At 45.4% G+C, this 20999-nt stretch overlaps 1 protein-coding gene across 1 annotated transcript; it reads left to right on the top strand.

Annotated features, from left to right (window-relative positions):
* Nucleotides 1–18223: 18223 nt before the first annotated feature.
* On the top strand, nucleotides 18224–19602 carry LOC124649748 (probable WRKY transcription factor 57). The gene is made up of 2 exons (XM_047189334.1): nucleotides 18224–18761; nucleotides 18983–19602. The coding sequence occupies exons 1-2, from the start codon at nucleotides 18265–18267 to the stop codon at nucleotides 19185–19187; spliced, it is 702 nt and encodes a 233-aa protein (XP_047045290.1). The 5' UTR covers nucleotides 18224–18264; the 3' UTR covers nucleotides 19188–19602.
* The last annotated feature ends 1397 nt before the right edge of the window (nucleotides 19603–20999 follow it).

Here is a 20999-nt window from a genome sequence, read left to right as displayed (position 1 = left end):
TTACATAACAGTTGATGGCGATGACTTTCTGGAAATTCATGGTGTTTTGTACGGTCCCTACCGATTTCGCTGGAACCGAGCCAGATTTGAATTAGGAGTCGCCTTTAGCTTGTTCCAGTTTTATTGGGGGGAAATCCTTCACTAACAATACGCTGATTTCACTGGCATCCAGGTAGAAGGCAATGACAAACATTGTTGTTGGCTAGAGCTCCGCAATATGCGGCATCAACTCTCACCTAGTACAAGCTCGGTGGTAGGGGCATTTTGGAGGAGGACTTGTGGAAGGCGCTGGCCACGATGGCCCTTATCGTCTGCAAGGGCCAGCGCTTTGGTGTTTTTCAGAAGAACATCACCGCCGGAGGTATCGTCTCACCAGCAGACATTGACCTCCTCGTCCACTGGAAGGGCATATCTCTTCCGCAATGAGAAGCTACACGAGCGTCGAAACGAGGTGTTTTATGAAGCAGCTATAAGAAACGCAATCTGCAATGGTACAAAACTAGGCACAAAAATAAAAGACCACTTCTATACCACAGTTTACATAACAGCTGATGGCACTGGCTTTCTAAAAATTCATGGTATTGTCTTCGCTTGAAGCGAGCTAGATTTGAACTAAGAGTCATCTTTCCCTTGTTCAGTTTTTTCGGCCAAAAAATCCTTCACAATACTATAATGGTTCTGGAGGGGGCAGCCCCCCACCCCCACCCCCCCCCCACCCCCCACACACACACACCAGACTTCAACGTGGTGGATTTACTCAGTTTCCTGTTATGTGGAGTATACATACATTTTGCAAAAGTTAGTAAGTTACCCATGTTTCTCTGCATTTGTTGTTGGACTATTTTTTCATGTTGCGACAATGATGAACTTCTCAGGCCACGACGACCAGCACCGCTGGCACTTGCGCCCACCACCTACATATCAGATATGCACTACTAGGAAAAAGCTTATAGCCGCACTTATCACCACCGGCAGGTCTGATTTGAAGATGCCAGCGGTAAGTTACCGCCGGCGAGCTGGATTCTAGTCGCCGGGGATAAACCATTTACCGACGGCGAGTGTTGACTGGAACCGCCGGGGGTAAGTTGAGCCGAGAGCCCCTAGAAGGACCTCCACTTACCGCCGGCGAGAACGATTTAAATTCGCCGGGGGTAACTATACTACCGCCGGCGAGAACAATTTAAATTCGCCAGGAGTAAACTAGATCGGTGTGGGCCTTTTTTGGCTGAAAATTACCGCCGGCCGTTTCATCTTTAATCGCTGGGGGTATTTTGCCCCTACCCACGTGTCTCTATCTACTCCCTCTCCCTTTCCCTTATCCCTTCACGCACAGCACACCACACCAGCGCACAGCTTGCACGCAACCGCCCAGGCGCCCACCCACACACGCATCGCCGCCCCTCCCCAACACCAGTGCCGCCCATCCAGTCCCCAACACCAGCGCCGCCCCTCCCCAACACCGATTTGGGCGAACCCAGCTCCAATCCCGCCCCGGTGCCGGCTGCCGTTTCCGACGCCGCCTCCCTGCGGAGGGAGCCAAGAATTGCGGCGGGAGGCAGCGGAGAGGGCGCGGGCGTGCCGGCCAGTACCCTGCGGCCGGCCTCAGGGACCATGGTGCCCGCGGCGGCGACGCGCGCCGTCATTTGGCCGGTCGTGCCCAGCAAGGGGTTGGCGTTCTTCCGCAGCAGCCGCCTCCCGTTCGACGGCTGCAACAGCCTCTACGCAGCGGGCGCCCTCCCGTTCGATGCGCGCGAGGTCGTGGTGCGCCTCGCTGATGAAGACAACTCCTCCTGCAGCAAGAGGGAGTACAGGTCCGCCATCAAGTTCGCTGTGCGCGCCGAGCTCCACCACCTCCGCGAGTTCATCACCACTGCAGCGATAGAGCTCCGGCCGATGGTGGACAAGATCCGTGACCTGATTACGTTTTTTTCTTCTTTGTAGGGTGTTCTCTGTAAATTCCCGTCAGTTGTATTTCCGTTTCGGCCGTCCCTGTGTGGACCTGCTTTTTTTTTAATCCTGTACAAACTTACCGCCGGCGAATTGGCATGTGTGCCAGGGGTAATTTAAGGTAGTGCTGGCGAAATGGAAGACGCCGGTGGTAACCACTTACCACCGGCGAGGTGATCGCCGGCGAACGCGAAGGCGCCGGCGGTAGCCCAATTCCATGCGCCGGCGGTAAGCAAATTTCTAGTAGTGATGGGCGGCGGGGGGGGGGGGGTCTTTGATGTACTCTTATTATATGGGACCCGAACAAATCTCATGCCTCCTCTTCCTCGTCACCATATAATAATGAGTCGTACTCAGCGTCGTGGCTCACGACTGTGCCCTTGTCGTCCCCGTTGTCGGCATTGCAGCTACGGCCCCTGGAGGAGGATTAGGACGACAAGGAGGAGGCGGCGGGCAGATTGGCGAGACGAAAGGTTTTGCTCCTTCATTTCTGGTTATGGCAACGACCAATACGGGTTGTAGTGGGAACGGGGTGTTGTGAAATGTATATGTGGATTGCCTTTCCCTTTCTATCAGTTCGGACTTTTGGTTCAAGTGGCTAGTGCATGAAGCTTAACATGGTATCAGAGCCCCAGGTCTTGAGTTCAAATCTTGGCTTTCACATGGTTTTCGCAATTAAGCCTAAAAATTGTTGTTGCCCCCCTCTTTAGTCACCGCTGGTGCCCTGTTTCGGTGTGCTCTTCTTCTTTTACATGTTGACTTTCTCTTCTCCCGTCACACGCGAGTGGGGATGTTGTGAAATGTATATGTGGATTGCCTAGCCCTTTCCATAAGTTCGGACTTTTGGTTCAAGTGGCTAGTGCATGAAGCTTAACACGGGGCACATCAAATATATCCGGTCAGGGGGAACGCGATTGAATTGAACTGTAATCTATTATATACTAAAAGCAAAATACGGAGATCTACAATAGAGACTTGAGGTTAATCCACATCATCCGAATTATTTTAGCTCTTAGATCTATAATTTAATGGCCAAGATTTAATAAATTTACGTAACATGTACGAGCTTATGTTTTGTAAACATACATGATATGTCACGTTTGATACGGGCATGCACCATCCGCGGAAACAAAAGTAAAATAGTACCTAATCTTCCGATTAGATGGAAAGATCTAAGTAAGCCAAATACGTGTGATTCATCCCCTGAAAAAACGTGTGGTTCATGGTTAAGGAAACCCTATTCATTATTACGTGAAAAAAGGGAATAGAAGAGTGGGGTGCCCCCTCGCTTGCTCCCAAAAAAAATTTTGTGATTCATTGTTAAAGAAAAAGTTTCCATTATTATGTCAAAAGAAAAAGAAAATAGAGGGACGGGGCGCCCCTAGCTTGCTACCATGTATCCGTGCGCCCACAACCATGTGCAGTTTTCCTTTTCCTAGCCCCACTTTCTTTTTTCTCGACAAAATGCAAATTCGTGGCAATTTTTTTTGGGAACACCAGGAGGCAAAAGGCGGAACGAGGGACGATCGAGGGAGCAGCAAACGATGGCCGAGGAGTACGAGGTCGACGAGGCGGCGCCTAGGGATAATTGGAGTCTGTTGCCAACAACATCGGTTATTGTTAGCAGCACCGGACGTGGAGCACCACCGGACAGTCCAAGACTCCAGCCACTCTAGGCCAACGTTACCTAGCATGAGCGCCACCGCTTCACCTTAGGCTTCTATGCTCACTGGCCGACTGGCGCACCCAAGATTTATGAGGTGAGCGCAAGCTCGCGGCGAACAGCGTGTATGTCCGCCTCCGCCCCACCCACTTAGAGACCGATGACCCAGTTTTCCGTCCCCGCGGAGAGCGCAAGAAGGTAAGTTGCTGTCCTGCTCGAACTTTGCTAGAAAGTAAGTAGACAGAGGCACGATTGAGCATTGTTTCCCTTCCGTTAGGTGCATTGCGGAAGTAGGCACACATGCAGGCGGACATATTAGATCCATCCACGATCGGCAGCTACTGTGTGAGGTCGTGTTCTGGGATGCGTCGGTAACAAAAGCACGCACATGCTCAGTTAAATCTCATATCCATGGCCAGCGATACAAGCTGCAAACTCTGGCAATGCAAGCCACGACTTTTTTTTGTTGAACAGAAAAATAATAGGAGTATGGATAGAGTTCTCTATGTGGGCCCTCTTTGCGTTGTACAATGCCTCCCGTCTGATACTTCCAAATGATCCTGCTACAATCTAGAAGCTACTGATCTAGCCTTGACACCAGATGTTAATTGCAAAAAGCACACGGGGTTGTGTTTTGGGATGCGCCGGTAACAGAAGCACGCACATGCTCAGTTAAACCTCATATCCATGGCCAACGATACAAACTGCAAACCCTGGCAATGAAAGCCACTGACTTTGTTTTTTGTCGAAAAGAAAAATAATACGAGTATGGATAGAGTTCTCTATGCGGGCTCTTTTTGCATTGTAAAATGTCTCCCGTCTGATACTTCCAAATGATCCTGCTATAATCTTGAAGCTACCAATCTAGCCACGACACCAGATGTTAACTGCAAGAAGCTCAGGAGGATGCTTATGGCTTTGGGAGGTTATGAGCTTACTGGTAATCCGGTATATGATAGATACCGTCACACAACTAAAGTGCCACAGATCGCTGTAGTCCAGCCCGCCGACGTCCATACAAGAGGAGAGCGGCGACAACAGACCATAGATGGGGCCGCCGCTGGACTGAGTGTGCTGCACAAGGCTCGGCCTATGCGCTTCATGGACGGTATGATGGCGTGTCCAGTGGTTGAAGCTCGATGTCATTGCTAGGTGCATGTAGTCTAACAGATCTCCTAGGTTAGGTGTTTGCTTTTAATACCCAAACCAAATTTTAGGTATGATTATGGTTCATGGAGCTGCAACTCAGATGAGGAAGTACTGGTGAAAACAATGGTCGTATTGAAAAATTATTTTTGGCGGATAGGAGCACCAAGTGTTTGATATTTTGAAATATTATTTTAAACTTTATAATTGAGATAACTTTGAAAGGAGGGTAAAATAAGGTAAATATTTTTATCATGTAAGAAAAGCATCTATCTATTATATAAAATTAAATTTTGGAGGTCTAAAATAGAGACTCGAGGTTAATCCACATCATTAGAATTATTTTCCCTATTAGATCTATAATTTAATGGCTAATATTTAATAAATTTACATCATTCATACTAATAATACATCCTCTGGTTGCAATGCAAATTTAGTTACATGTAATAACCGAACATTACCATGTACATATGGTCATGGGATTTTCTATTTTAATAGTGATTGATATTAATTATTCGCACATAAATTAAAGATGATTAAAGATGTTTCCTGCATAAGTACTAATTTTATTTAACATAATATTTTATGGTGACATTAGAACCAGGTTATTTCAATTACATGGACTTTTTCAAGCGTTGCCCTCGCATTTGCGAGGGCCACTGTGCTAGTTATAATAAACGACAACTTTGTATTCTAGGCACATTTGAAGAGTAGTAAAATATCATTGACTACTTCCAGGTTTTTTTTAACTTTTAAATAAATTTTCGAAAATTTGAAAATATGGCCAACCTCGTGGAGCTAACTCTAACATCTAGTCTCCGCGCCATTGGCATTGCCAGCGGCGGCATCACCACGGCATTTTTCTCGATTAATTCCGTCCTCTGCTTTTCTTCTTATTTCTGGACATGAAACAACGAAATCTCACTCCTTCTTCCTAGGCCAGATGTCGACCACGTACGAGGATTGGGAGAACGAATTGGCCATCGACGCTTTGGTCATAGTTTATAACCATCTGTATTTGGCTGGGAAATCTATCCGGCGTGAGCCCAAGCCGCAGATCGAACCTGAGATCGAGTCTGTCGCTTGGAATTCCTTTGAGCGTGAGATCAAGCAGCGGGTGGATGAACCTGAGGTCAAACCTGGGCGTGCCGCTTTGAGCGGTTCTCGGCTTGAGATGTGCGACGAGCTCTTCCGCCGGCGCTGCGATCTCCATCTTGTGTGCCGGTGTATCTTGTCTTACGCTCGCCGGATTGTCGAGACGGGGTGCCTGGATTGGAAGATGGGTCTGGAGATCGCAACGAGGGCTTTGTTTCGGCATAACACGGACTTGCAGACGGAGTACGTCGACTGGGAGGTGGAGGAGATGGACTGGGAGACGGAGGACGAGGATGAGGAGCGCATGATCCAACGGTCCAACCTAGTGATCTGCAATCCGATTTTCATGAACTGGTGAAGAGCATGGATGCGTGTAAACTGGATTGTTTGCACAAGAAAAAAGTCCAGGCCCTCATGGTGTACGATCCCAAGAGGAAGCGCCGTGTCCCTAGCCGCTTCTGCAGCTTCCATCTTGCAGGCTTCGACCATTACGAGGAATTGAAGTCCCTATATTCAGAAGTTACAACTCCCTCTAGGTTTAGCTATTGATTGATTGTGAAGCATTGTTCCTCTTGTTTGTTCTGAATTGTGTTCTTTGATCTTATTTGATTCACAGGCTCACAGCAACAGTTGAACTTGGGCCACAGTATGAACCCGTCTGTTTACCATCAGGGACGAGGTTGACTAAACATATTGCAGGAAATACACATTATTAGCTGGCGGCTTATTCCACCGAAGTCATTTCCATCAGGGTGGTCAACGTTGGTCCTGATTGCACGTACCCGGAGGTTTATGGTAAAGTTATCGCCAGGGATGAGATTGACTACAAATGTGTCTATCTGTTCAATCGTGAAAGGAAAGGATGCCCAGACCATCAAGTCGAAGGTAGTTCTTAATTGATTCTGTTTGCTCACTTGATTCCATGTTATATACTTACCAATTCCAGATGATATACTTATCCTCTTCACTTGTAAATCTGCCCTGCACCTTTAGTTGCACCCATAATGTTAGCTAATAATGTCTATGTTTACACAAATGCCATGAGTTGTCTAGTCCAATATGTTACGGAGATAATTCGTTGGTGCAAGTTTAATGATTCAGATGCTTACTGGATACACTTTTGTCAAGAAAAAAGTTTAATGGATTTCCATTCCAAATTTGGTCCCTTTAAATACATTTAAATCTTAACATTGTGTTGCTAGCATGTTATCACCATGTCCAACCTTTTGTTTTATCAAGTTAGGTTCCAAATAATCTGCCTTTTCATTGTCAAATAACGCATTATCATAGATTGTTCTACCTTTTATTTTTCGTGAGATTTTCTCTACTGAGGTCATGTCACTTGTTTATCTGTTTCTGTGTCAAACTTAGATTTTATTTTTTTAATTCGAAGTGTCTTATTGCTGGCATGTTTTAGTCATATAAAATATATGCCTTGCTCATTTCACCATACAAGCCATAGACTTCTAGGAGCTCTAGGAAAAATAGTGCATCAGCACTAGTGATGTTGTGTATAATTTTAAAACCGTTTAAATTCATCTGGATAGTCATGGTTTTCATGTCATGGAGGCATGGAGCTATGTTCTGATTCTAACTTTTTTTTTCTAAACCCTATTTGCAGAAGGATATGTTAGCTTTGACAGGTCCACACCGAGCATTGGTTACATTAGGTTTTATGAGTTCGATTTAAAGATGAAGGGAAAGGGTGATGATGAAGTGCAGTTTAGCAAAGGTGTACTATCGTACTATTCCAACCCAAATCACCGGCGGGTCAAATATCAGCTACCTAGTTTCCAGAGCACAGTGAAATTGGTACTGCAACATGTGGCACTTCCAGTAGCAGCTAGCCTCGAAGTCAGTGTTGTCAATGAAGATCCCAATGAACCTCTTGTCCACTTCGATGGCAAAATAACAGCTGGGACTTCTACAAATTATAGAGATCATATGATTCTATATGATAGTAGTGTGCGTAGCGGGGAACTGGTGCAAGAAAATGGCTCCCTTGTCTTAAATCGTAATCTGGTATCTGTCTATGGGTATGTACAAGAACTCGCATTTGAGAATGATGAAAAACTGAAGCTCTATGTTTGTTTTCTTGATGCTAGTCGTGAGATTGAGGATAAGGATAAGATGCCTCCTCCTGAGTATGAGGATGCTGAGGAGGAGGAGGAGGAGGAGGAGGAGGCGAACGAGAATGAGAAGGACGAAGAGGAAGTGTGGACCCTAAGAATGTGGTCACTCTAGATTGCCCTCAAACTAACACCGTTTGGGAGCATGGATGTCCTAAACTGAAAGTGAAGGTCAATTGGACTGCTGTTCTTGATAGGACGGAGTGTACCGATTTCTTGCATAGATGTAGTCGTCTTCCACGTGGTTACTCCATTGATTATCAATCGGGTTTTCGCTATGAGTGAGTGGTTGTACTTTGTTGGTTGCTATGTGTATTTTGTTGGTCCAACTCTGTAACATTGGAGGGCATCCCATAGTCCCACCTAACTAGTACTATATGGTAGTGCAGTAAGAACTGTGCTTTGCTTAGGGCGTAAGCTTAGTTTCGTTAGCAATGGATGCAGTTCTCCTGTTTGAAAAGCTGGATCCCTTGATTTATGCTGGCATCTGTAAGTGTGTTTGAAGAACTCGTACCGTGAGGAAAGATTTCCTGCATACTGCAAGTTATGCCAATTCTTGTATCGCTCGTGTTCCAGTTGTTCTTAAAGTTTCTCTGCTGCCTGCTTTGTTCTCTGTCTGTTTAGAAGACAGTAGTGTTTTGTTTTGCTGAGCGTATGTGCTACCTGAGTGATGGTTGATTCGTGAGTTTTCTTTGGCTGAGCGTATGTGATTGATTCATGGGCTTAAAATGCACGACTAGTGCAAGATTATCCGAGTAGCCTGAGTGCATGGCTTTTCAGCTAAATTAATCCGAAGAATTGCATTGTGTAAATCGCGGCTGGAGCTCGCTGCTTGGCTATGATAGTGTGAACTGGGGAAGGGCATGCAGATGTGCTGCGGACTATGAGCAATATTTTGTGGCTGCAGTTCGACGACAAATGCCGGATCAACCGGGTTGGTGCCCCCATGAGGGTGACCATCTGCAGATAAATACAGGCTCGAGGGAGGGGTTTAATCTTGAGAAACTCTAATGGGGAGGTGATGCTGTCTACATACACTCTAATGAACGAGTTGTCATGCAATCAATCCCCTCCTAACTGAAGCGCTGAATGCAGCCTCGAATATGGGCAGCCTGGAATATGGGAGTGACAGACATTGAAGTGGAGTCTGATGCTCTGGTACTAGTTAATGCGCTGAACCCCGACGAATATGATCTTGTGCGTGCGGCAAAAGGGGTCGATTTCCATTACCATAGCGATAACGAAGAACATGAGTTCAGGAACAGAGAGGAGGAGATCGCCGCCTACTGCTAGCGTTCAGGACAAGCCCTCAAGGACCAAAAACGAAATGACAACAAAAGGAAACCATCCAAGAAGAGGGAAGCAAACTATCAGAAGTGAGCGGTCAGGCATTATCGTCATTTGTCTCCATCCTATCATCTCCAGGATCTGCATTTTGCATCTCAATCAAACGAACACCGCCTCTGGCAGGACACCTCTCAGCACTTGTAGCAGTTGCAGCTGACGCCAATCTAAGAAGGCTATCTGCGCATTAGCTCATTAGGAGTTTTGATAAACAAGCTCTGTTCAAGAAGATTAAATTGTTCTCGTCGTTGAATCATTCTTGTTCTCTTAAGTTGTTTCCACACGCATTTAATAAGGGAGGCGGTGAACGCTCTTACAACTGGTTCATGGCCGTGAGGTCCCGGGCTTCTTTCGTGTTTTTGTAGCGGAATAGCGGTACAGCTTGGCTAATACGCTATCATCATAGGACATACTATGGGCCGGCGGCGTTCGTTTCACGCAGGTTCCGATTGATCAATCGTCGAACTGAAAGCGATCGGCGCCATTAGTTCCATCGAAACGGAAGGAGCGTATGTCAAAAAAAAAAAGAAACGGAAGGAGCGGGTGGCTGCTGACGGCACGGCGGGACGTGCTCCGATCCGCCTGTTGATAGTTGGCCGGATCCTTCCGAGAAGACAGGGAATCGCACGTGCTTGTTCTCGCATGGCGTACGTGGAGGACTCTCGAATCAGGAAGGAGTTCGGATGGTTGTATCTAGCTTGGTATAGTACTCCAACTTGCTACTGGCTACTGGATCCAAGTTAGTAGTATCTGCAGTTTCAGTGGCTCCGCGCCAATATGCTGGGTCAGTCGGTCGCATCCGACGCCCCGCAACCCTCTTAAATTTTTGTTGGTTATCTAGATAGACACATGCGGAAGAAAACAGACACGAGGTTTGTGGCTCCACGTCGAGACGTCCTCAGTTTCAGTGGACTTTTTTTTTTGCGGGGAAGTGGACTTCATGTTTTTGTATGGCAGTAAAATACTCCCTCCATCTCACAAAATTTGTCTTAGATTTATTGTGTCCATGTACTTTTAAATTGAGACAAATCTAAGATAAACTTCATGGGACGGAGGGGGTAGTGGAATACTCAGGCTCGCCGATATGCACTTGGCAATAAGTTACTGCCCCTCGTTCTAAATATTTATAGCTTCAGGTAAAACATAGGCCACAATGTGTCTAAATTTATTAAATATGTGACAAGTATTTACGGCGAGAGGAAGTGCTTTGATTTTTCATCCTCCCAAGTAAAAGTAGTTTTGTGCTTTTTTTTATACCTCAAACCTCCACATCTTTTTACAGGTTTTTACCACAACTTAGTTTCGGAAATTCAAGATTGTTATTGGGTGCAAATGCTTCCTTTATAAAAAAAAAAGCAAAATATGAAATGTTACAAAATTTAGAATAAAAAATCCACATCATATCTCCCCACTCTATGTGTGCACAGAATGTTTGGCTCCTTAGGTAAAAAGATAAAAAGAAATGTCTCAAGAAATATCTTACTCTATGTTATAAAGAGCTTTCCTTTCGGACAAGGCGTTTTTGCACTCACGTGCATATGCTCCTGATTTTTGAAATGCATTTTAAACGTATTTAAAAATGTTAAGAAATTTTGATAAAAAGTGTAGCACCTACATCTCAACGTTCTATGCGTTTGCAAAGCAGTTTCACGAAAAACTGATATTTTTTTATGACATAGTAAACAGACAAAGTTTCGTACTAAAAATGACTCTTCACGAGACATATTTCTTTATCTTTTTTTGCACATGACATAAGAAAAGTAGATGGTCCGCGAAACTTAATTAGCATGTAGACATAGAATATCCAAATGTACACGTACAAGGATTGTGAATTCTTTTGACATTTTAAATTGTTTTTTAAGGTGGAACAAGCATATGCATATGGGTTTAAAAGTGCATTTCGGCTTTCCTATCCTCTTCTTAATTCTCACGTGCTGGGTTATGCGCACAAAAGTGGCTCCCGATGGTGACAAAAAGAACCACCACTCCGTTTCCTTCATAACCGATCGGATCCGGTTATCTTATTTTAAGGAGCAGGTGAGCTTTTTTAAACAATGCTTGGACTGGATAAAAGGAAGCTGATTATGAGTTCTGGTCGCTTGTTTGCAGATGACGTACTTAGCGGTATATCCTACTTTAGCAGACTGAGAGGGACGTAGCCAAGGTCAGAGTAAAATATATTTACTACTTGAAGATATAAGTGGTTGGCTACTTGGCTAGCTAGTGCATGCACTGTTCATACGAAAAATTAGTGCGAGCAAATCTCATACGCAGCGCAAAAGGAGGGTAATTTCTGTCCCTGTCAATTAGGGGTTGTTGGTAACTTAATACAGCGCGATAAGAATTCATAATCAAGGTGAATTGCAAACTAAAGTTGGGCTATGGTGGTTAGGTTCCTTGTATTGAAACCAGCTCATGAGTGTTTGCATTACCTGGATTAATTCTAGAATTTAACCGACGCTATGTTTTCAGTGGAGGCGACAGCGTCAGTCAACAGCGAGGTGCCAGCGGTGGTTTCGTCAATCTCAAGATATGCACCTCGGTCTTTCGGAGGTGTTCATCGGGTAGGGTGTGCGAGGTGAGTGTGCATGCGTATTTATGAGCGTCTGCGTTATACCGTGTTTAAAAAAATCAGAATAAATTAATACCGATAGTGAGTGATGTTTTTTACATCTCTTTTGCCCGTCGTGTGGATCCAACGACACAGCAGAGATGTTGAGACGACACCGAGCACAGCAGACGCAAACAAGATGACATGCACCGGCGGCGCTATAGGCTCTACGACGAGCCTGCGATCGCAAGCCCTCCCGGCCACCCGGCCGCGTGAACCATCCAAAACCGGCCACCGTTCATGGCAGGTTCGGACCGATCGATATCGCACGAGCGCGACGCCACTGCCCCGGCGTTCGCCACCGTGTACTGGATAGGCTCTCAGTCTCATGAGGCAGGCATGCATGCATCCACAGGGCGGGCCAGCCGCGAGCGACGGCGGCGAGCCGACCGGCGGGGCCCCGATGGAACCTGAAAGCGGCGGCGCTGTCAATTCGACCGGTCGATCCATTTTATTTCTAACGTTTTGATTCCGAAAAGGAGCGGCAGGCGACGTGGACGCCACGGCGTGGTTCCGACTTCACACGACAGATTGCGGTGTCGACGTGTGTCCTAGTGTGCCGGAATGCCGGATGCTTCCGAGAAGAATCTGGCATCGAACAGCAGGCACGTGATCTTCAGGTTACTGAACGTGGAGGCTTCTGAACCAGGAACGAGTGCCATCTTCGGTGGCGTACCACTTCTTGCTACTCGCTAGCCAGTGGACTGAGTTCTCAACGAAGAAAACAGCCGACCAAATAATAAGGAACAAACTACAGAACGACAGCAAAGTTTTAAAAATGTACAAGCATGGCTCTTAAAACTAAGTATGACAAAGCAAGCAAAGTTTGAAAAACAAATTATTGAACATGTAAAAGAATCGAATGGATACAGTTCCGTATTTTACCAATGAAAGTGCAAATGCATATAGTATAAAATAAGCGAACCCCACTACAGGAAAACGCTGCCTCGTAAGCCGTCGGCGTAGCATACGCCGAGGGCCCTAGCCCCTCGGGCTAGTCGGTGTATATTTCTAATATTCAAATTTTATTTTTTCAAAGAAAATTAAAAAAATTTCTTTTTTTCTCCTTATTTTTTTAACTTGTTTATCACACTTTGAACTCTAAGTATAACTCTACACTTAACTCTAAGTTAAACTACAACTTCCCAATCGGTCACCCTTCCTCACTCTACTTCAGTATTATTGGTTCCCTTCGGGTTAGCTTCCATGAAAGAAATGACACCTTATTGATAATATTACCTTATCACTCCTATTAACCCTTGAAACGTGATGTAAACACTCTTTATTTTTTGAATTCCAAAAAATTACTTAAGCAAACAACAATAAATATATAAGTAATAATAATATAGAATTCAAATAACAATAAATGAATTTTTTGTCTTTTTATTTAATATGGAACAATTAATATTTTTAAATCCGTAAATCGGAATCTGATAAATAATATGTCTAAATTGATCAGAAAAATGATAGAAATCCAAATATAACGTCCATGTCATCTTTTGAACCTAAAAATGAGAGGAATCCAAATATGATATTTAGTTTGCCATCTGGCCAAAAAAGGCCCCCGAGAGGTGCGGTATGGCCGTACCGGGCGCACGGGTGCACCCGTTTACCAACTCGCTAAACGGATAAAACTTAGCACATAAAATGATGTGTCGTAGACCTAAATATATTCTTCCCAAAATTTATCGAGCAAAAAAAAGTGTACCCCTAGTTTAAATACGGTCAGTTTCCAGCGGATTCGGCGGGACACCGCAGGAAGCCGCGGGGATTTCCAGATGGCTAGCGTGCGCATATGGTATGTGATAGGTGGTGCGTAGGTGGTCTCCTACCACCGCGCGGAGGTCTCACGCTATCACCTAACTTGTTCCTTGTAGCTGCTTCACAGAAAAAAAACCGTTTCGACACCCCGAAAATGAAAATACCGTCGCCCGATGATTGGATTGGAAATCCGCGACCGGGGACTTGCTTCTCATCCGAGGGACCACACACGTGCCAAATATGGCCTCGTTCCAACAAACTATGCGGTGTCACAAGCCGTTTCCTACTCATTTCCCCTAAAAGCCATAGAACTTCGGACGTGATAGTCCTGTTCGTGAAGAGTTTTCCAAAATAATTACCGTATCCCAATTCTAATTTTTGGAGTGGTTACTAGGACACATAAAATGATTCCACGTGAAGCCGCTGGACTTTCTGACTTCGTTTAAATTGTCATCTGGCCAAAACGGGGCCCCTGGGAGGTGCTGTATGGCTGTATTGGGCGCGCGGGTGCACCCGTTCGCCAACGCGCTAAACCGGAAAAAATTAGCACATAAAATGATGTGTCGTAGACCTAAAAATATTTTCCCAAAAATTATCGAGCAACGGAAAGTGTACCCCTAGTTCAAATCTGGTCAGTTTCCAACGGATTCGACAGGAAGCCGCAGGGATTTCCAGATGGTTAGCGCGCGCATATGGCATGTGATAGGTAGTGCGTAAGCGGTCTCCTACCACTGCACGGAGGTCTCGCGCTATCACCTAACTTGTTCCTTGTAGCTGCTTCACCCGTTTCCTACTCATTTCCATCAAAGTTTTGGACATATGAGTTATTCTGACAAACTTCAATATTCAGATATGCATGATTTTGATATAAACGGATTGAGGATGTTTTCCTGAAAATTTTGATACCTTATATGTATTTTTCTGACATCATATGAATTAGTATGATTTTTCAATTTTGTACAAATTTAAAAAAAGAGCTACGCCGAGTGTGGCCGTCGACGTAGAGCCAAGAAAAAATACGAGGAGGCTATGCCGAGGGCTACCGTCGGCGTAGCCCTGCGTTACGCCGAGGGCTTTTATATGCCGAGGATGGCCGTCGGCGTAGCATGGCCTACGCCGAGGGCGTCGCTACGCCGACGGCTCACGCCGCGGGCTGGCTTGGACGGGGTCTACGCCGACGGCCCCGACTTTTGGCCGTCGGCGTAGAGGATGGCCGTCGGCATCTTCAGCCATTCCTGTAGTGCCCATCGCTAACGCCATTGACGACTGATATCAAGACTTAGTATGTCTAGAGAAAAGCTTTAATTTGATTAGGATTTCTAGCAGGTTTTAATTTACACGGCTGCCAACATTATCAAATTCAAAGAGGAGATTCATATCTCTCATCTTCGATGATTCTATTATGCATAATAAAGCATAGCAGTGATGATGTTATGAAGGGTTTTCTTATTCCAAAATTTGGCTAGCCCTCAAACAGTAGCAAACCTAGCTTGCAAAACAACGAAGGCTCTCTATGTCCTTGTGAGCTGCTTGTTGCATTTTTGCAAAGTGAGCTTCCATCTTGTTGTCGGGTTTGGGTATGGTTGTCACAAATGTGGAACATTTTGCATAGATCCCATCAGCTAGATAATAACTCACTGTATATTGATGTCTGTTGACTATGAAGTTGCAAGCCCACGCCTCATCATTGACAACCTTACCAAAAAGAGGTGGTCTTTGCAGAACATTTATGCCGTTTAAAAATCCTGGCAGGCCAAATAAATTATACCAAATCCACATTTCCTTCGAGGCCACTGCTTCATGCACAATGGTTCGATAACCATGATGGTCAGTGTACTGAGCGTGCCATTCTGCCGGGAAATTCTTCCACGTCATGTGCATATAATCGATGCTTCCAATCATCCATAGCCAGCCCCTTGCCTGATTCATTGCCATCAGCCTCTTGGTGTCCTCCTCATTCGGAGCTCGGAGAAAATTTTCCTTGGAAGACATGAATCATTGTCTTGGCAAAGAGGCGAACGGGTTGATTTTTACGTACCTTCACCAATTCGAAGATACTCGTCTGTGTAATCGATCGCAATTCCGTAGGCCATAATCCTCATCGCCGCCGAGATTTTCTGGTAGGTGGTAAATCCAACGAGGTTGGCGGCATTTCTCCATCAAGTGAAATAACGGCATCTCTCCTAAGAATTTCATTCCTTGAGAATCTTATTTATAAGGATCAACAAGAGCCCAAAAAAACATTTAACTTACTATAACCTCTAAATAAAAGGAGACAACTAGACGACCGCCATCATTACCTATACAAAATAACTAGTTGCAACATGCTGATTAGATGAATTAATCTTCGTAGAAGTATACATTATGTTCTGACACAACCATAAACAGTCACCATTAGATCCACCTAAAACTATTTTGATCCTATCCATTCCCAAGTAGGAAACATCTTTGGTTAAATTATACGGTTTTGCTATGTCTCAGTCAACTGAGAATTTCTTAAGTCTAAGTCACTTTCAAAAATGTGCTTTGAGTTGCACTTTTCTGTTAAAAAAGTGTAATTGCATTTTTCTGACAGAAATGTGCAACTGAACCGAGTTGCACTTTTCTTTGAACTGTAGTTGCACTTTTCTGAGTTGATTGAGACTTAAGAAAATCTCAGTCAACTGAGACATAGGCACACCCTAAATTATAGTGTTTACTTTGCACCACCCAATAATCAATGATTTTAGTGTTTTTTTTTTTGCATTTCGTACCATCTTTTAACGTCAAGAAGACCAGCTAGAATTGAGATTATCGACAAATTTGTTTGACTCTCCTAATATTGTGGTTTGAACATTTTTATGCATAAAAATGTTTTTCTACAAACACCACAAATTGTCTCCAATTTCCACGACCATTTACCCGTGAGGACTTGATTTAAGACATGTTACTTAATTAAGTATAGAAAGACCCCATAATCCTTAGCTTGTCATGTCATAGACCATCTCAGTACGTTATACTTTTTTTTTCATGTTTCATTGCCTTTACAATTTGTGTCTGAAGATATCAAATGTTTTTAGTCGGGGAGCGGTGTTTTGGAACATGGGTTCATGTGCTCTCTATATTTTGAAATGCATCTTACATACATTTTAAATTTTTAAAAAAATTGAAACTAAAAGTTCGCACGTACATATTCACGTGCTACGTGCTCACAAAGTCATTTCATAAAAAATCGACTTATCATGTGACGTGTGTAAAAAAGACAAAATTCAGTGCTAAAAATAATGTTTTTCACAAGATAAACTTTCTCTTTTTTTTATATAGACCACACAAAATATTGTTTTTTCGTGAAACTTGACGAACGCACGTATATTACGAAGATGTACATGTAGAATTTTTTGTCCAAATTTTTTGACATTTCGAAATATAATTTTTTAGTAGAGGGAGCATACGCACCCGGGAGCCGAATTGAATTTCCGATGTCATATATACAATATCATGTTTAGAGATATCTTTTTGCGAAACACAGTACAATTAAAGACGCTCATACATACGCGCACACACTCACCCCTATGAACGCACACACGCACACCCTACCCCTATGAGCACCTCCAAGAGACTGCGTTGAAGAACTGATCCGGCGGGTTTTGAGATTGACGAAGTCACCACAGGCGCCTCGCTGTCGACGGGAACGTCGCCTCCCACTGAAGAAAATCCCGCCTTTATGAGACACCAAAGTGTCAAATCTGGGATTTGAACTCTGGTGGGCTGGGGATGCCGCTGCCCTCCTAACCATCCAACCACAGGTTGGTTCTCATCATGTTTAGAGATATCGTATATACAATACCATGTTTGACTTTTTTACGACTTGAACTACTTTTCTGCAGAGCGACATAACTTAGGTTCCGTTCCACATCTAAGTCGGCTGATATTTTCCTCTCTCTAGATTTATCCTAAAAGTACAACTTTAGTTTGGTGAACATTTCATTTTATAAAAACAGATTTAAACATAAAAAAACTTAGACAATGTATGATTAACATGACAGATACAATATATGGAGCTAAGCAATGGTAGTAAATCTTGTACATACTCAGATATATGGAGTATTTTAGTGTGTAATGACAGGGCACCGTGGGCCGATTTAGAATGCGTTCGTTTTGCACTTGAAGGGATGCTACTCCAGATATGATTTTCAGCAGTACACAAGTGAAGAATGCGGCTTGATTGCTTGAACTGAGTCGGATGGATCACACTAGACGGCCCACCGTAAGGTACGATACCTTTCAAGTCTTGTTCTGGGGACTATTCTCCCACCGATTGTATAAGTGGGCACGTGGGCACGCGCGCGCGCGGGCACGAGCTGACGAGCCTGCGGAGGCGGGCGGCAACCCACTCACCATCGCCGAACCTTCTCACTGCAGGAAGCTCACCGGGAAGCATACCAAAGTCCCGATAAAATTTCGAGCTCGGCCGCAACCAGCGCCCTTCTGCCAGTATAAGTCCACCCGTCAAATCGCCAATCCTTCCATCATCCATGCACTGGCGATTTCTAAATACGGAGCGCGCGCGGCGGTCCTGCACCCCGGTCATGGCGGCAATCGGAGTGACGCCAGTCCTCTACGAACCAGCGGCGGGCGACGCCTCCTGCTTCTTCACCTCCTCCTTGATGCCATCGTACTTCTCCCACGGCCACGGGGGAGTCAGCTCCACAACGTCATCCAGCCCAGCGTCCAGCTACTCCGCCGCGCTCAGCGCCTCCCCGGTGCAGTCGCCGATGCAGCCAGCGATCGCCGACTACGCGGGACAGCTCGACATGCCCGAGTACCTCTTCGACCACGGCTTGTTTGCCGCGCTGCCGCCGAATGGCCCGCTCGCCCCCATCCAGCAAGATGGCAGCCACGGTGTCCCCGGTGCAAGCGCGACGACGCCCACTCACGCTAGGGGCGCTGCCGAGCCGGCGGCGATGGAGCGCCCGCGGACGGAGCGGATCGCGTTCCGGATGAAGTCGGAGATCGAAATCCTCGACGACGGGTATAAGTGGCGGAAGTACGGCAAGAAGTCCGTCAAGAACAGCCCCAACCCAAGGTAAGCAGAGATTCCCCAATATAATGGCCACCGCAAAATTAAGCGAGATTCAATCCAAACTTGTGCCAATTATTCAGTAAAAACTCATCGCATACATAATTCTGAATGATCTAATGACTCTGAATCTCCAACAATTACACCAACGCAGTCCGATTGGGCGATCGGACGAGACGAGTGAGCTTGATTCTGAGCTGATTTTTCTATGTTTGTGCTGTGTGCAGGAACTACTACCGGTGCTCGACGGAAGGGTGCGACGTGAAGAAGAGGGTGGAGCGGGACAGGGACGACACAGCCTACGTGGTGACGACATACGAGGGGACACACACCCACGTCAGCCCCAGCACAGTCTACTACGCCAGCCAGGACGCCGCCTCCGGCCGCTTCTTCGTCGCCGGCACGCACCCACCGCCAGGGTCGCTCGACTAGCCATCAGCACAAGAGCAGGGCACGCACGTCGAGATCAGCACGGAGCTCGCTGACCTGCTTCAGGACCCTTCCGTGTTGCCGGCGAGAATCTGATCGTCGCCGTAGCTCGAGCCGCTACCTCATCGGAGTCAGCCAGCCTTCACGCTTTCAAGGAGTGATCCCCATATATGTACAAGCGACGTCCGGTCCGGTCTGGTTCTCGTGTTCAATCTGCAACTATGCTGAGTAATGTTGCAGATATATAAAAGCTTAGCACGAAGAGTTGAACACTGTGCATTGTTTGTGATTTTTAGAAGACTGGACAGATTCAGTAGGTATGTAGGACCTGTAAAAGAGCAACAGATTCTTTCAAGAAACTTGGGGTCGTGTGGGCCGCTTGATGAATATATGCAGGCATGAATATGTAAGCGAAACAGATTTTTTGACAGTACATATGTTAGCAATTTGTTGGTAGAGCATGATGATCTCTTACGTTAGAAGATCGAGCTTCCCGGCCAACTTCTTTATCGTCACGTGGTCAATTTGGTAGAGCATGATTATCTCTTCACGATAGAATTTGCTTCGTGTTTTGTGTTGGTTAAGAAGTTCCACGAAGTTATAATCACTAGAGGAAAGCAACAAGGTGCCGCCGGTCCAATCATGTGCCGACGGCTTCTTATCGGGGCCGTCGGCACATGTACCAAGTAGAGCAGGCCGCGAAAAAGGCCGCCGGCACAAGTAATCAGTTGCAGAGCTGGAGGGTACTGGTTAGATGGATGGACAGCGACTTGCTGGACGCGGCTCTGGACGAGGTTAGGAGGCTCTACGCGAGGACGAGGTCCTGAGCGGCGGTGTCTTCTTCCCGCTGGATTTCTATTATGTATCTGGTTCGACTTTAGTTTGTAGCTAGAGCGGGGCGCTCCGAGTGTGTGTCCTCTTGGTATCTGTCGGATTTGGTATCAGACGCGAGTGTATGCTTTTAATGTGAACGCTATTTGCGCGCCGTTGAGGCTTTATATATAAAGCCGGGCATATGGTCTTATGTTTACAAGAAAGCAGTCGGTGTAGGGCAAGTTGTGCCGATGACCACCGTCGACACAGAAAAAGCCCATTGGCACAGAAAAGCCATCGGCATAGGGGTGTCCGCCGTGACAGCGAGGCAATGGCGTTAGGTCTTGATAGGGTAGTATTATCAACACAATATAACTTCCCTACCGGAAGCTCATTCGAAAGTTTGACCACGAGCGAGTAATTTAAACTAAGATTAAGCATGCTTAGAGTTAAAGATGTCCCTTATGCAATTAACGAGTCAAACAATTGAAATATTTTGAAATTTCTAAAAAAATAGAATGCCATCAGCCAAATGGTCTGTGTCGAGAAAGGATTGTGCCAACAGTCGAAACCTCTTGCGTTTGGTATGTGCGGAGAAAGGATTGTGCCAACGGAAGATGTCGGCACAGGGTTGTGTCGCTGGGTGTCGGCACCTTTTGTGTTTCTTGTAGTAAACTGAGTTTTGTTCATTTGCATAGGAATTGCGACTGGGGGAAAATGTTTGAGAATTAAGTTAAACTCTGATCATGTCCTCAACCTTTAGATTTCCGTCGTAATTCATGTTCTTATGAGAGATGCAAATGGGTTGTAACTAATTTTTATTTTTCAGTTGCACGCATGCTGATAGGCAAATTCTACATTTTTAATAAGAATTCACGGTAAGGTGCATACAATTATACTACTCCGTTTGATCCACAATAAATGTCGCTTATATGGAGTACGTTAAAAGAGCTTTACAGTGGCCTTTTTCTTTTCTTGAAGGAACGCCACATAGGTGCTTTA

This window comes from Lolium rigidum, chromosome 4 (assembly GCF_022539505.1).
Source record: "Lolium rigidum isolate FL_2022 chromosome 4, APGP_CSIRO_Lrig_0.1, whole genome shotgun sequence".
NCBI classification, from domain to species: Eukaryota; Viridiplantae; Streptophyta; class Magnoliopsida; order Poales; family Poaceae; genus Lolium; species Lolium rigidum.
The sequence above is the reverse complement of the archived record's forward strand: the minus strand, read 5'-3'. Positions and strand labels throughout refer to the sequence as shown.